Genomic DNA, 13382 nt, shown 5'->3' on the forward strand with positions numbered 1-13382 from the left:
GTGCTGGAGTCGAGAGAGAAGCAGTGTGATGTTTCAGCAGAGTCTTGCAGGATGAGTCAGGGAGGTTGATTGGTTCCTGGGGTGGGGGGGACATGGATGTGGCTTTTCAAGTTGAACACGGACAAGTGAAACTGACAGCATTTATGACTTGAAGCTGGCCAGAACCCAGGCTGGGACTTGAACCCACAGTTTTTCATTTACCCAGTGTCTGGACTTACTGAGGTTCAGGTTCTTTGTGCCTCAGCACAGAAGGAATTCAGCGAGAGCCAAAGTGAGGGGCAGGAAATAGATTTATTGGGAATTCCCTTTATTGTTCAGCAGTTAACAAACCCGACTAGGAACCATGAGGATGAAGGTTCGATCCCTGGCCTCACTCAGTGGGTTAAGGATCCGGCGTTGCTGTGGCTGTGGTATAGGCTGGCAGCTGTAGCTCTGATTCAACCCCTAGCCTGGGAACTTCCATATGCCACAAGTGCAGCCCTAAAAAAGAGAAGAAATAGATGTATTAAGATAGACCCTTTAATAATGCAAGCAGGCAGGCAAGGAGGCGCTGGCCTGAGGATTAGGTGGGCTACAGTTTTATCATCCAAGGGGAGTGGGGGTGGGAAAAGACCGCCTCTTCCTCTTTCTTCGAGTAGTAGCTCCTCCTTGGTATCCAGTAAGAGAGCATTTGACCCTAAAAGGTCAAACCAGGACTGTCTAGATGCTTATTCAAATCAGCAGAAGGGTGATCCTTAAACTCCTGCCCTGGATCTGAACCTGAATGCAGGCCTCCCCCCCATTCCCCCCCACCCCATGACCTGAGGCGAGTCTCCACTAGTTAAGAAAGCCGGCTGATTCTGATGGCTTTCTTGAGCCACTGGTAACTTACAGTTGTCTCCCAAAGTTCCCTAGGTTTCCTCTCTATCTGTGGTCTCTACTGGGACTTCTACACCTACCTGTGTATCAGTCCTACTCCATCCCTATCACTAGAACATACAGAAAGTCGCTATATAGGATTTCCTTTCGTGCCTTAGTGGTTAACAAACCCGACTAGGATCCATGAGGATGCGAGTTCAATCCCTGGCCTCGCTTAGTGGGTTAAGGATCCGGGGTTGCTGTGAGCTGTGGTGTATGCCGGTGGCTGTAGCTCCGATTGGACCCCTAACCTGGGAACCTCCATATGCCGAAGGTACAGCCCCAAGAAGCAAAAAAAAACAAACAAACAAGAAGTCACTATACGAGGAGTCTCTGACCAAGGATTGACCTCCGTGCCTGCTTACGTCAATCCCTGACTTTGGCAGGGCGGTTACAACACTAAGCTGGACAGGGACGGAAACACATGCTCCTTTGCCACCCCCCTCCCCCCACACTGTTCCCTCCACGGTTTTCCTGCCACCAGCCCTTTGTAAGCAAGATGCTTCCTCATAATCACGGCTGATGCCACCCAGAGCTCAGCCCATCAGTTTCGGATGCCTTTTTGTTTTTGTTTTTGTCTTTGCCATTTCTTGGGCCGCTCCCTTGGCATATGGAAGTTCCCAGGCTAGGGGTCAAATCGGAGCTATAGCCGCCAGCCTACACCAGAGCCACAGCAACGCCGGATCCTTAACCCACTGAGCGAGGCCAGGGGTCGAACCCACAACCTCATGGTTCCTAGTCAGATTCGTTAACCACTGAGCCACAACAGGAACTCCCGGATGCCTTAATACATCTCTCCTGTTACTCACTTGGCCTTGTGGGTTCCTAACAGAGGGAAAGCCATTCCTGGCGCTGAGGGGTGTGATGTGGGGGGTGCGGGGCCAGAGTGTAGACATATGTGTACAAGAGGCAAAGATGATGCTGTGCCAGAGATTTGGGGCTTCCTCATGCAGCCCACTAGGAGCCTTGGAGAGTTTTGAGCAACTGAATCATGTGACCACATTTGGGTTTTTAGCAAGATTTGAGAGGTCCAGACTGAAGGCTGAATGGGCAATGAGAGGTTACTGCCCGGCTATAGGTCACGCCTCTCTTTGCAGATTTCATGAGGAAGGAGTCAGAATATAACTTTTTTATTAACACTGCTGGATTTTACAACCAAAGAATCCTTTTACTTGCTATTTTGATTTTCTAGCATGTAAGAGATTTTCAAATTATTTTCCCCTGGGTCCCAGAGCCAGGCCTTCCCAAGAAGCACAGCCAGGAGTGCACCCCAAGCCAGACCTCACAGCCTTTCTTACCTGCCCACAACCTTCCAAGAAAATTCCCACAATGGCATCTGTGGCCAGGGGCCCCAGGTCCTCTCACACATCAGCACTGGTGACAGCGAATGGACCCAGGCCTTCATTTCCCCTTAGGGAAGGGCAGCCTGTCCCACCTGCCTGGATCCTCAAAAGCCTCCCCCTCCAGGGAAGAGGGTCCCTCACTCTTGGCCTCAATAGTTTCTCCAGAGCCCAAGACATGGGCCTTTGAGCTTAAAAAAAAAAAATTGGGGTCTTGAGGAGACAACTCAGGAGGAGGTGATGATGAGGTGGGGCCTTCTCTTCTCCACGAGGGCCCAGGAAAGGGCAGTCATCTCTTTGTTGGCAGTTGTGGGTTTCCCTCCACTTCTATTTTATTTTATTGTCTTTTGTCTTTTTAGGGCCGCACCCCCTGCACATGGAGGTTCCCAGGCTAGGGGTCTAATCGGAGCTACAGCTGCCAGCCTACACCACAGCCACAGCAAGGCGGGATCCAAGCCTCATCTGCAAGCTACACCACAGCTCATGGCAATACCAGATCCTTAACCCACTGATCGAGGCCAGGGGTAGAACCCGTGACCTCATGATTCCTAGTCGGACTTCTTTCCACTGAGCCAAGATGGGAACTCCTTTTCCTCGACTTCAGAGAGTCAATAAACATCCTCGGAGGCAAAGCACAGTATGTTAGGAGTGAGTTTATTCACACAGCGTAAGCAGTTTAAATGCCCTTGTGTGGAGGAAGACATTGGGGGCTTTCTATGCCATATGATAACTGAATCTCTGTAACAGACAGCTGACTGAATGAGGATGGCTAAGTTAGCAGTGCTTCAGGTGGGATCCTGCTTGTGACCTGCAGCATCAGCATCACCCGGAAATTTGTTAGAAAGGCTCATTTTTGGCCTGCCCCCCACCTACCAAACCAGAAACCCAGAAATCTGTGGGTTTTTTTGTTTTTTTTTTTAGTCTTTTCTAGGGCCACACCTGAAGCATATGGAGGTTCCCAGGCTAGGGGTCCAATCAGAGCTATAGCCACCGGCCTGCACCACAGGCACAGCAACATAGGATCCAAGCCGTGTCTGAGACCTATACCACAGCTCATGGCAACGCCAGATCCTTAACCCCCTGAACAAGGCCAGGGATCGAACCCGTAACCCCATGGTTCCTAGTCAGGTTCATTAACCACTGAGCCACAGTGGGAACTCCAGAAATTTGTGCTTTAACAAGACTCTGCTAGGTGCTCTGAAAAGGCGTTTCATTGTTATTTTGGGCACGCAGAAGTTCTCAGGACAGGGATCGAATCCTCACACCACAGCAATGACAATGCTGGATCCTTAATCAGCTGAGCCACTAGGGAACTCCCTAAAAAAGTGGGGGGGTTTGTTTCTTTCTTTCTTTTTTGGGCTGCACCGGTGGCATATGGAACTTCCCAGGCTAGGGGTCAAATCGGAGCTGCAACTGCCTGCCTAGGCCACAGCCATAGCAACACAGGATCTGAGCCTCGGCTTGTGGCAATGCTGGATCCTTAACCCACTGAGCGAGGCCAGGGATTAAACCCACATCCTCATGGATACTGACTCTCTGAGTCCCAGTGGAAACTCATGAAAAGGTGGTTTGTTTTGTTTTTGCTTTTTGTCTTTTTAGGGCTGCACCCACAGCATATGGAGGTTCCCAGACTAGGGGTCGAATCAGAGCTACAGCTGCCGGCGTATACCAGAGCCACAGCAATGCCAGATCTGAGCCGCATCTGCAACCTACACCACAGCTCACAGCAACACTGGATCCTTAACCCACAGAGTGAGACCAGGGATCAAACCCATGTGCTCTTGGAAAGTAGTCAGGTTCATTACCACTGAGCCACAGTGGGAACTCCTGAAAAGGTGGTTTTGATGCATGCTCAAGGTGGGAAACCACCAAGTGGAAGGCCTTTTGCTCTGGACCCTGCCCTGAGGCCCCTGAGGCAGGAGGGCAGTGTGAGGCTGCAGGGGCTCCTCCCCAAGCCCCCTTTCCTCTCCCTCCCTCAACCTGTTTCCTCCCAGAACCCTCAAGACTCCTGGTTCCCAAAGTGGAGTTTCCCCCTGGACCTAACTTGAGGTCTCCCTTCCCACTACCACCCCAACCCCTGGCAGGCAGTCCCCTATTGTGCCAACCCCCAACTTCTCAGCGCGCTGGGAGTCCCCTGTCCCCAACCCCCTTGGCCCTGCCTTCACTCCCCGCGCCCCACAACCCCACCCCACCTGTCTCCTTCCAGACCAGCAGGACCCTGCACCCCTCCCAAACCCCAGCGGGCAGCTCAGGCCTCCCCGCCGCTGTCGGGCCCCACCAGCAGGAGCGGCTGAGCGTTCTTGCCCTTGTCGTGCCAGCACACGTCGAAGAAGGGGTACACGGGGCCCGGCAGGCGTTCGTGGAAGGCGAAGAGCAGCTCCAGCGCGTCGGCGTCGCTGGCGTCGTAGAACGAGAGGACGCCATCCGCGAAGCTCAGGTAGATCCCGATGCGCGACGGCCGCCTCTCCGGGGTGCGCAGGGCGCGCGGCTCCTTGGCCTCGACGTGAGCCTCCAGGATCTTGCCCTCGCGCAGCCCGAGCAGCCAGAGGCCCTGCGAGGGCACGGCGTGCAGCCGGCCGCGGCGACCGGCCTGGGCCCCGATCACGCCCAGCGCCCAGCGTGGCTTGTCGCCCACCTCCACCTCCCAGTAGTGCTCGCCTTCCGACAGCAGCTGGTGCGTCACCACCGCCACCGCCTTGTCGAACTGGCGCGGGTCCTCTCCGGCCGGCGGCGCCTTCTGCTCCGAGCACTCCACGCGGCGGCCCGAGGCCGACAGCACCAGGCTCGGGTGGGCCGTGCTGGGGTCAAAGGTCAGCTCCTGCATCGCTGTGGGAGGGAGGAGGGTCTCGCCGCCGAGGGCTTGGCTCCCGCGCGCCTTCTCCCGCCCCCCTCTGTGGACCCGCTTTGCCTCCTCTGATCCTCGCAGCACCTCTGGGAGGTGAGCCCCTCTCTGCTTCCTGGCTTGGGCCACCGAGCTGACCTCTCTGGGCTTCTGTTTGTTCAGCTGTAAAATGAGGCCGTCATTGCCTCCTTCCAGGGTTGGGGGGAGGATGTAGTCCATACCAGGCATGTCACTTGCCATCTAAGTCCCCAGCGCAGGGGACAGTCAGGAAGCCTGGTACTGGGCCAGCTCCTCCCTCACCTCCATCGGTCTTGACCCGGTCTCTGGGCTCTAGTTTTGTCTTGGATGAAACAGAGGACCCTCCATTCCCACCAATGGGGGCTGCACCAGCCGTGTGTGTGTGTGTGTGTGTGTGTGTGTGTGTGTGTGTCCCCTAGAGCGCCCCCAACTGTAGCTCCAACATGCTCTACCTTTTTTGTTATTGTTGTTGTTGCTTTTTAGGACCGCGTCCGAGGCTAGGGGTAGAATCAGAGCTGCAGCTACCCTCCACAGCCACAGCCACAGCCACAGCCACCCCAGACCCGAGCTGCATCTGTGACCTACACCACAGCTCACAGCAACATGGGATCCTTAACCCACTGAGCGAGGCCAGGGATCAAACCACATCCTCATGGATACTAGCAGGTTCGTAACCTCCTGAGCCACAATGGGAACTCCATGCTCTAGCTCTTGAGCAGAGGAGGCTGAGCCCCTGGGCTTCCCCAGCCACAGGCCAGAGTCAGTGTCTGACTCCAGGGTTCCAGCTCTGCAGGTCCTCAGCCCCCAGTTAGCAGGGATTATCATCACCATCCAGCAGGGGCAGGGACAGGCCAAGGCTCAAGCCTCCTCTGGGCCAACGGCAGCGGCAGCCTTCCAGTAAGCAGTGTTCTCTCCCTGTCAGTCACCCATCTGAAACCCCACGCCCTCCAAGGCCCTTCTCTGAGCACAGGTTACAAGGTGCAGGGAAACCCCGAGGGAAGGGCGCCATGGGCACCTTCTTGGATGACCAGAGGGGATGGGGGCACCCCTGGAGGGGGGGCTCCCACCAACCACACAGTTACACACACAAACCCAGAGGGAGCCCCTCCCAGTACCTGGCATCAGGGCCCGGAACATCTTTCTCCACACCTGGAATTTGAAGTCGTCTGAGATGACAGGCAGCTGAATGTCCAGGCGGGCAGGTGGGGGCGACTCTGCCAGGATCTTCTGCAGCCTGGGGGGTGGGGAGGTGGGGGGAGGTGAAAGGACTTCCTGGAGGAGGGAGGGAGGGAGGAAGGGGAGGGCAAGCCACAGTAACCAGGCGCGAGGAGGACAGGGGCTGTGGTGGAGACCTAGGCTCTCCCCCGCATCCCACCCTGGCTTAAAACTCCTCTGTGGGCAGTTCAGTTGGGGAAGATGAAAAAATTGCAGAGCTGGATGGTAGTGATGGTTGCACAACCACGTGAAGGTACTTAATGCCACTGGACTGAAAATGTACACAAACAAATGGCTAAAATGGTCATTTTCATGTTATGTGTATTGTATCAGAATTTTTTTCTTCTATCTTTTTAGGGCCACACCTATATCATATGGACATTCCCAGGCACGGGGTCTAATTGGAGCTGCAGCTGCCAGCCTATGCCACAACCACAGCCACACCAGGTCTAAGTCACCTCTGCGACCTACGCTACAGCTTGTGGAAACACCGGATCCTTAATTAACCTACTGAGCAAGGCCAGGAATTAAACCTGCATCCTCAAGGATACTAGTCAGGTTTTTGTTTGTTTTTTCAGAATTCCCGGGCCGGTGATCAGATCCAAGCTGCAGTTGAGACCCGAACCACAGCTGCAGCAGTGTGGGATCCTTAAAGACCCACTGTGCCAGGCCAGGGATTGAATCCTAGTGCTCCCAAGATGCCACCAATTCTGTTGCACCACAGCAGGTACTCCACTAGTTGGGTTCTTAACCTGCTCAGCCACAACGGGAACTCCTTACCAGGATTTTTTTCAAAGCCATCAGTTGCTTTAAAGTCCAGCTCCTGCGCCCTGCACAGTGCGGCCCCTCCTGCCCCAGCAGCTTCCCCCTTCCCTCCCTCTTAGCACCCTTTGCCCTTGCTGGTCCCTCTGCCTGCAATGCTCTTCCACCAACTCTGGGTTTTTTTTTTTGGGGGGGGGCGGTTGTGTGTGTTTTTAGGGCTACACCCAAGGCATATGGAGGCTCCCAGGCTAGGGGTCGAATCAGAGCTACAGCTGCCAGCCTTCACCACAGCCACAGCAACATGGGATCTGAACCGAATCTGTGACCTACACTACAGCTCAAGGCAACACCAGATCCTTAACCCATTGAGCGAGGCAAGGGATTGAACCCACATCCTCTTGGAATCTAGTCAGGTTTGTTAACTGCTGAGCCACGACGGAACTCCCTCCACCAGCTCTTCACCTGGCCAACTTCTGCTCATTCCTTCAGCATCCAGCTCTAATGCACACCCCTCTGGACGGCGACCCTGCCCCCCCACCACAGCAGCACTGAAGGATGCCTGTGTCTCTGCCCATGGCTGCTGCCAGCACCAGTCTGCGAGGCCCCTTTGGAGAAGGACAAGTCAGTTCGTTCGTATGTCCACATCTAGGGGATCCCAGAAGACGGAATGGGAGCAGAGGGTGAGCCAGCCAGCATCCCTGGCAGACAAGGACAAGGTGGGAAAGGGGCAGGGCCAGGCTGATCTCACCTGCTGGTCACCAGGCAGTATTTCTGGAAAGAGAGAAGAAGAGAATGGAGATGAGGTAGGCTTTGGGGACAGGGGTGGGGCGCACCCCTCCTCTGTGCCTGGTGCCTGGTCCCTGGACCTCAGAGACAAAGTGACAATGGAACGAGGTCTCAGGGGCCTGAACCCTGGCTGCGGGGCAGAGAGGAAAGCCATCCAATGCTCACCATGAGGAACTCGGTCTGGGGCTTGTCTGCCACCTCCTCCAGCACCTTCTCCATCTGCCGCAGCTGCTCCAAGTAAGACTTCAGGCTCCCCAGCTCCCTCCGCAAGGCGACCCCCGCCTCACCCCGCACACGCTCTGCTTCTCGGTCCAAGGAGCCCTCCAGTGCAGCCAGGAACAACCGCATCTTGCCCAGCTGCTCCCCCACTGCCCCCCGGAACTGACGCACCGTCTCCTGAGGGGGAAGACAGGCAAAAGCATTTGGCTGGGGACCCCCAGCCTGGACCCACACACACACCAGGCCTCCCCACCCCCACCCCCCACTCTGCCGCCCCAAGCCCCTCACCTCCACTTCCACCAGTTGTTGCTCCAGCACACCCACGCTCTTCTCCTTCCGCATACACGCCTCCTGCAGCTGCAGCTTCTGCTGCGGGAGCTGCGTCTGGGGGTGAGGCATAAAGTGATGTTGCAGGAGTTCCCGTCGTGGCACAGCAGAAACAAATCCGACTAGGAACCAGGAGGTTGCGGGTTTGATCCCTGGCCTTGCTCAGTGGGTTAAGGATCCTGCGTTGCTGTAGCTGTGGTGTAGGCTGGCAGCTGTAGCTCCAGTTGGACCCCTAGCCTGGGAATCTCCATATGCTGCAGGTGCGGCCCTAAAAAAGAAAAAAAAAAAAAGCGATGTTGCAGCCCACCTCTCCCACCAAAGCCATACCTCTCCGCCTTAACCTGTCCCCTCTGGCTCAGCTTCAGTGCCAGCTCCTCTTCCAGCCAGACTGGCACCCTGCCATTCCCCAAACGCATCTGCTGGTCTCCAGCCCTTGCCAGTACTGGTTCTGATGCATAGATGCCTCCTCCTCCCAGTGGCTGCCAAGTCCATCCTGGCCTTGCCTGCCCTGATTCTATCCCCTCAGCAGACAGTGCCGCCAGCAGAGGTCGCTGTGAGGATGACGATTTTAAATGCGGTTTGGTCTCCTCCCCTGGAGTGCTAAGGGCTTGGCACACAGCAGGTGTCAGAGGCGATGGTAGGATGTATAAAGAAAAAAGGCAGGAGTTCCCACTGTGGTACAATGGGATAAGCAGGATCTTGGGAGCACTGGAACTCAGGTTCGATCCCCGGCCTGGCACAGGGGTTAAGGATCTGGCGTTGCCACAGCTGTGACTTCGTTCAAGGCTGCTGCTCAGATCTGATCCCTGGCCTGGGAGCTCCATATGCTGTGGGGTGGCAAAAAAAAAAAAAAAAAAAGAAGAAGAAGAAGAAGAAAGGCAGCCTCCTCTTATTTCACCCTAAAAGCTGAACCTTAGCAAAATACCCTAATTGGCCTCCCTGTATACCAGTGGGTTCTGGGGGTAGGCGATTAAACAAAAGTGTCTTCTGCAGGGAGGAACCAAATATATCTGTGGGCCAGCTCCTACTCTAGGTCTGTCCCGTTGTGACTCCCGAAATGCCAGTGGCAAGGAGTTCCTAATACCACTAGCCAGGGTGTTCCCATTGTGGCTCAGTGGTAACGAACATAATTCGTATCCATGAGGACTCGGGTTCAATCCCTGGTCCTGCTCAGTGGGTTAAGGAGCCGGTGTTGCCATGAGCCATGGTCTGTAGGTCACAGACGCAGCTCAGATCCCGCATTCTGTGGCTGTGGTGTACGCCGGCAGCTCCGAATCAACCCCCAGCCTGGGAACGCCCATGTGCCGCAGGTGTGGTCTTAAAAAGAAAAAAAGAAAGAAAGAAAAAGAAAGACCACTAGCCAAAGCCACTGTTTGCTGGGAGGTGCCAGCTCTGGAATCAAATCAGTCCATTCCTGCCTCCATGGCTTTCAACACTTTTCCTCTTCCACAGAATGGGAACAGTCACCCCCCACCTCCCCCTAGAGGACACTAGGAGACCCTCTAGGCACTGTTTGCTGATGAGTACCCCCCCACTGGCAGGAGCCACAGAATCAGACTGTGGGCGCTGGTGGCCAGCAGCCAGGTCAGTCTCCTCCCAGGACGTCCTCTGGGGCTACAGCCCCTCCTGCTGCAGGCTGTTCTCAACCCTCCGAAGGTCATGGGTGACAGGACTGAGCCACGGGGACCAAGCACGACACCATCCTGGCTGTGCGAAGGCCGTTGGAACCCCCACAGTGGAGGGAGGGGGAGCGGTGCTCAGTGCCCTGCGAGGCCAATCTTGGAGACAGGCTGGTCTCCTACTGCGAGGGCACAACGGGGGACGCAGCATGGGAGACATTCAACCACTCTTTTTTTTTTTTTTTCTTTTTAGGGCTGCACCCTTGGCATATGAAGGTTCCCAGGCTAGGGATCAAATCAGAGCTGCAGCGGCCAGCCACAGCCACAGCCACATGGGATCTGAGCCGCGTCTGCAACCAACACTGCAGCTCAGAGCAACCACCAGATCCTTAACCCAGTGAGCAAGGCCTGGGATCGAATCCACATGCTCATGGATACTAGTTGGGTCATTAACACTGAGCCACAACAGGAACTCCCATTCAACCGTTCTTGAGTCTTGGCACATGGTCTCTGGATCCAGCCCCCCTTCCTCGCCAAGGACCCAGGCACCCACTGCTGCTCCAGACTCCCTGCCGGCCTCCTCCTTCGGGCTCCTCCCAGGGATACCCCTTCAGAACTCCACTAGCCCCTTCCTTCAGGGTGGGGCTGATGCAGACCCTACCCAGCTACTCGAGACTCCCGGGCCACCCCCTGCCCAGTTCCATTTCAGGGACTCCATTCTCTCTTCACAGATAAAGATGGACAATGCTGGGAGTTCTGAGGTTATCAGCAGATGTGAGCCTGAGTGCAGAGGACTCCCAGGAGGAGGAAACACCTCCCTGGACTAGGAGACCCCCAGCCAGCACCGGACTGGACTGGACAAGGGCAGAGCAGGGAGACTGGTAAGGTTGGGCTCCTCTAGTAGGAGTCTGGGGACCTCGAATACCAGCCTAAGGACAGGGATCTCCACTTCCTAGGAGTCTGGGGGCCAAGGAGAAGTGCCATGCAATGCTGATGTCTGTGCACAAAGATTACCTGCAGAAATGGCCACCCCCATCCCAACAGCAGCCTCGAGAAGATAATTGCAGCTTCATGGCAGAGACCACAGACAGAGGACTGCTGCATGCCACCAAACCCTGCCTCCTCCCGCCCCCGCACCTGTTGTGTATTTTTCCAACAACCCTACAAATGCTTCATGACAGACCTCTTTCAGCCCGTGCAGACACATACCCTCCCTTAGCTGTGACTGTGATGAGCCACATGCATGACAGCTGAAGCCAGTATGGGCCTACGGCTCCATTTGCCAGTGTTTAGGTGTCTTTGCTGGGCACCCGTGGGGATCACAAAGCTGCGGGTGCGCACAACTGTGTGTGGGCTCTGGAGGCGTTTAGAACTTCCAGCTCCAACCACAAAAACAGCCTGGGGAGTTCCCGTCGTGGCGCAGTGGTTAACGAATCCGACTAGGAACCATGAGGTTGCGGGTTCGGTCCCTGCCCTTGCTCAGTGGGTTAACGATCCGGCGTTGCCGTGAGCTGTGGTGGAGGTCGCAGACGCGGCTCGGATCCCGCGTTGCTGTGGCTCTGGCGTAGGCCGGTGGCTACAGCTCCGATTCAACCCCTAGCCTGGGAACCTCCATATGCCGCGGGAGTGGCCCAAGAAATAGCAACAACAGCAACAACAACAACAACAGACAAAAAGACAAAAAAGACCAAAAAAAAAAAAAAAAAACAGCCTGGACTTGGGTCTCGGTGCCAACCAGGGCGTACGCACAGAGGTGCGTGCCCAGGCGTGCCTTGGCCCCCCCAGGCCCCCTTGGGTTAGGCTCCATCTGGTGACAGGGTTGACAGGCCCATGCAATCCCCTGCCAAGCAGCTGGTCCGAGTGTTGGTGGGCAGGAGCGGGGAGTTGGGGAGCCCCAGGCAGCCCCGCCCCTCTTATCTGGGCCTGAGCCCTGCAGCCGAGCATGCGCAGGCACCGGCTCAGTCCTCCACAGTCCTGCTCTGCAGTTGTGCCCCCGCATCTCCGGGCGTGCTCCAGCGACCGCACCTGCCCCTCTAAGGCCTGTCTCCAATCTCTTCAAGGCTGAGTTCTCCTTCAGGCCCCGCCTTCAGCTCCCCAGGTCCCCTTCCCCTAGCCGCCCCGCCCGCGTCCCCCACAACTCCAGGCGCTCTGGGCCCTGAAGTTCAGAGGCCAAGTGGTGGCAGCGACCTCCAGATCAGCCGGGCCCAGGATCGGCCCCGACCGTTCCAGCGATCCCACCCAAACCCACCCTCCAGGACCCGCACCTTAAGGCGCGCATGGGCTTCGGCGGCGGGCAGCAGGCGGTGGCCGCGGTGCGAACCCAGCGAGGCGCAGACGCCGCACACGAGCACGCGGTCCTGCTCGCAGTAGATGCTGAGCGGGTCTAGGTGCTCCTCGCAGTGGCCCTGCGGCACCTGCGCCAGCCCCTCCACCAGGCGCGCCAGCTGCTGGTTGGTGCTGAGCGCCTGCGGCCGCGTGGGTACCTGGCAGCTGGGGCAGAGCACCGTGCCATCCGCGGCTGGCTCCCCTGCCACGCGGCCCAGGCAGGCGCGGCAGAAGCTGTGGCCGCACTCAGCCGTCACCGGCGCATCGAACAGCTGCAGGCACAGCGGACAGGACAGCTCCTGGTGCAGGAGGCCGGGCGCAGCTGACATGGCAGGCCTGGGGAGAGGAGAGGCCAGTCAGGGAGGCTAAGGGGGGCCTCGATCCGGCCCTGCCTGGCCCAGCCCGGCAGGGAGGAGACCCTGCCTATAAAGGCCTCTCATATCACACAGGAAGAAACTCCAGTTCTGGCCAAAGGGGGTAGGGGACTCTCTCTGTCCCACAGGCAGCCTCAACTGCCGTTCTCAGTCGGAGCCCCCCAAATAGCCCCTCTCAGGGGCCTGGTCCCAAGCCCAATTCCTAAACCCAAGGCTGGGTCGCAAATGGTTTCACCTGTCCTTCTCCTGAGCTAGCCCCAGGCCTGAGCCCCAACCCCAGATTCTCCAGGGCCTCTATCCCCTACCTCCGTCTCACTTCTCCAGGACCTGAAGCCCTCCCGTCCCCCACCCCACCCCCCACCCCCACCCCCCGCCACCCATTCCTAGGCCCACAGGACCCACAGGACTCACAGGTCTGGTTGGAGACGCTGGGCAAAAAGAGACTCCCCAAAGGCCCAGTCAAGGTCAGGCCAAACCGCAGGGGGTGGTCAGAACTGTATCTGAAGACAGACGAGAGGCAAGCAGCAAGCTCAGAGCCAGGACAAGGGACACCACGGGTGATGGGCACACAGTGAGTAGTAGACAGGCCCTCCCACAAGCCCTGGCCCCAGGACTATATTTAGCTGCCCTGCCCATCCCCTGCCATCACTTCTGGAAA

General features: G+C 56.9%; 1 protein-coding gene across 1 annotated transcript; it reads right to left on the bottom strand.

Annotated features, from left to right (window-relative positions):
* TRIM72 (tripartite motif containing 72) lies at positions 2012-13382 on the bottom strand. The gene is made up of 7 exons (XM_003124494.5): positions 13136-13382; positions 12290-12686; positions 8368-8463; positions 8026-8256; positions 7823-7845; positions 6213-6331; positions 2012-5063 (listed from the first exon to the last, which is right to left on the bottom strand). Exons 2-7 carry the CDS (start codon positions 12677-12679, stop codon positions 4486-4488), a joined length of 1437 nt encoding a protein of 478 aa, XP_003124542.3. The 5' UTR covers positions 12680-12686; positions 13136-13382; the 3' UTR covers positions 2012-4485.

The sequence above is a fragment of the Sus scrofa genome, chromosome 3, assembly GCF_000003025.6.
Source record: "Sus scrofa isolate TJ Tabasco breed Duroc chromosome 3, Sscrofa11.1, whole genome shotgun sequence".
NCBI classification, from domain to species: Eukaryota; Metazoa; Chordata; class Mammalia; order Artiodactyla; family Suidae; genus Sus; species Sus scrofa.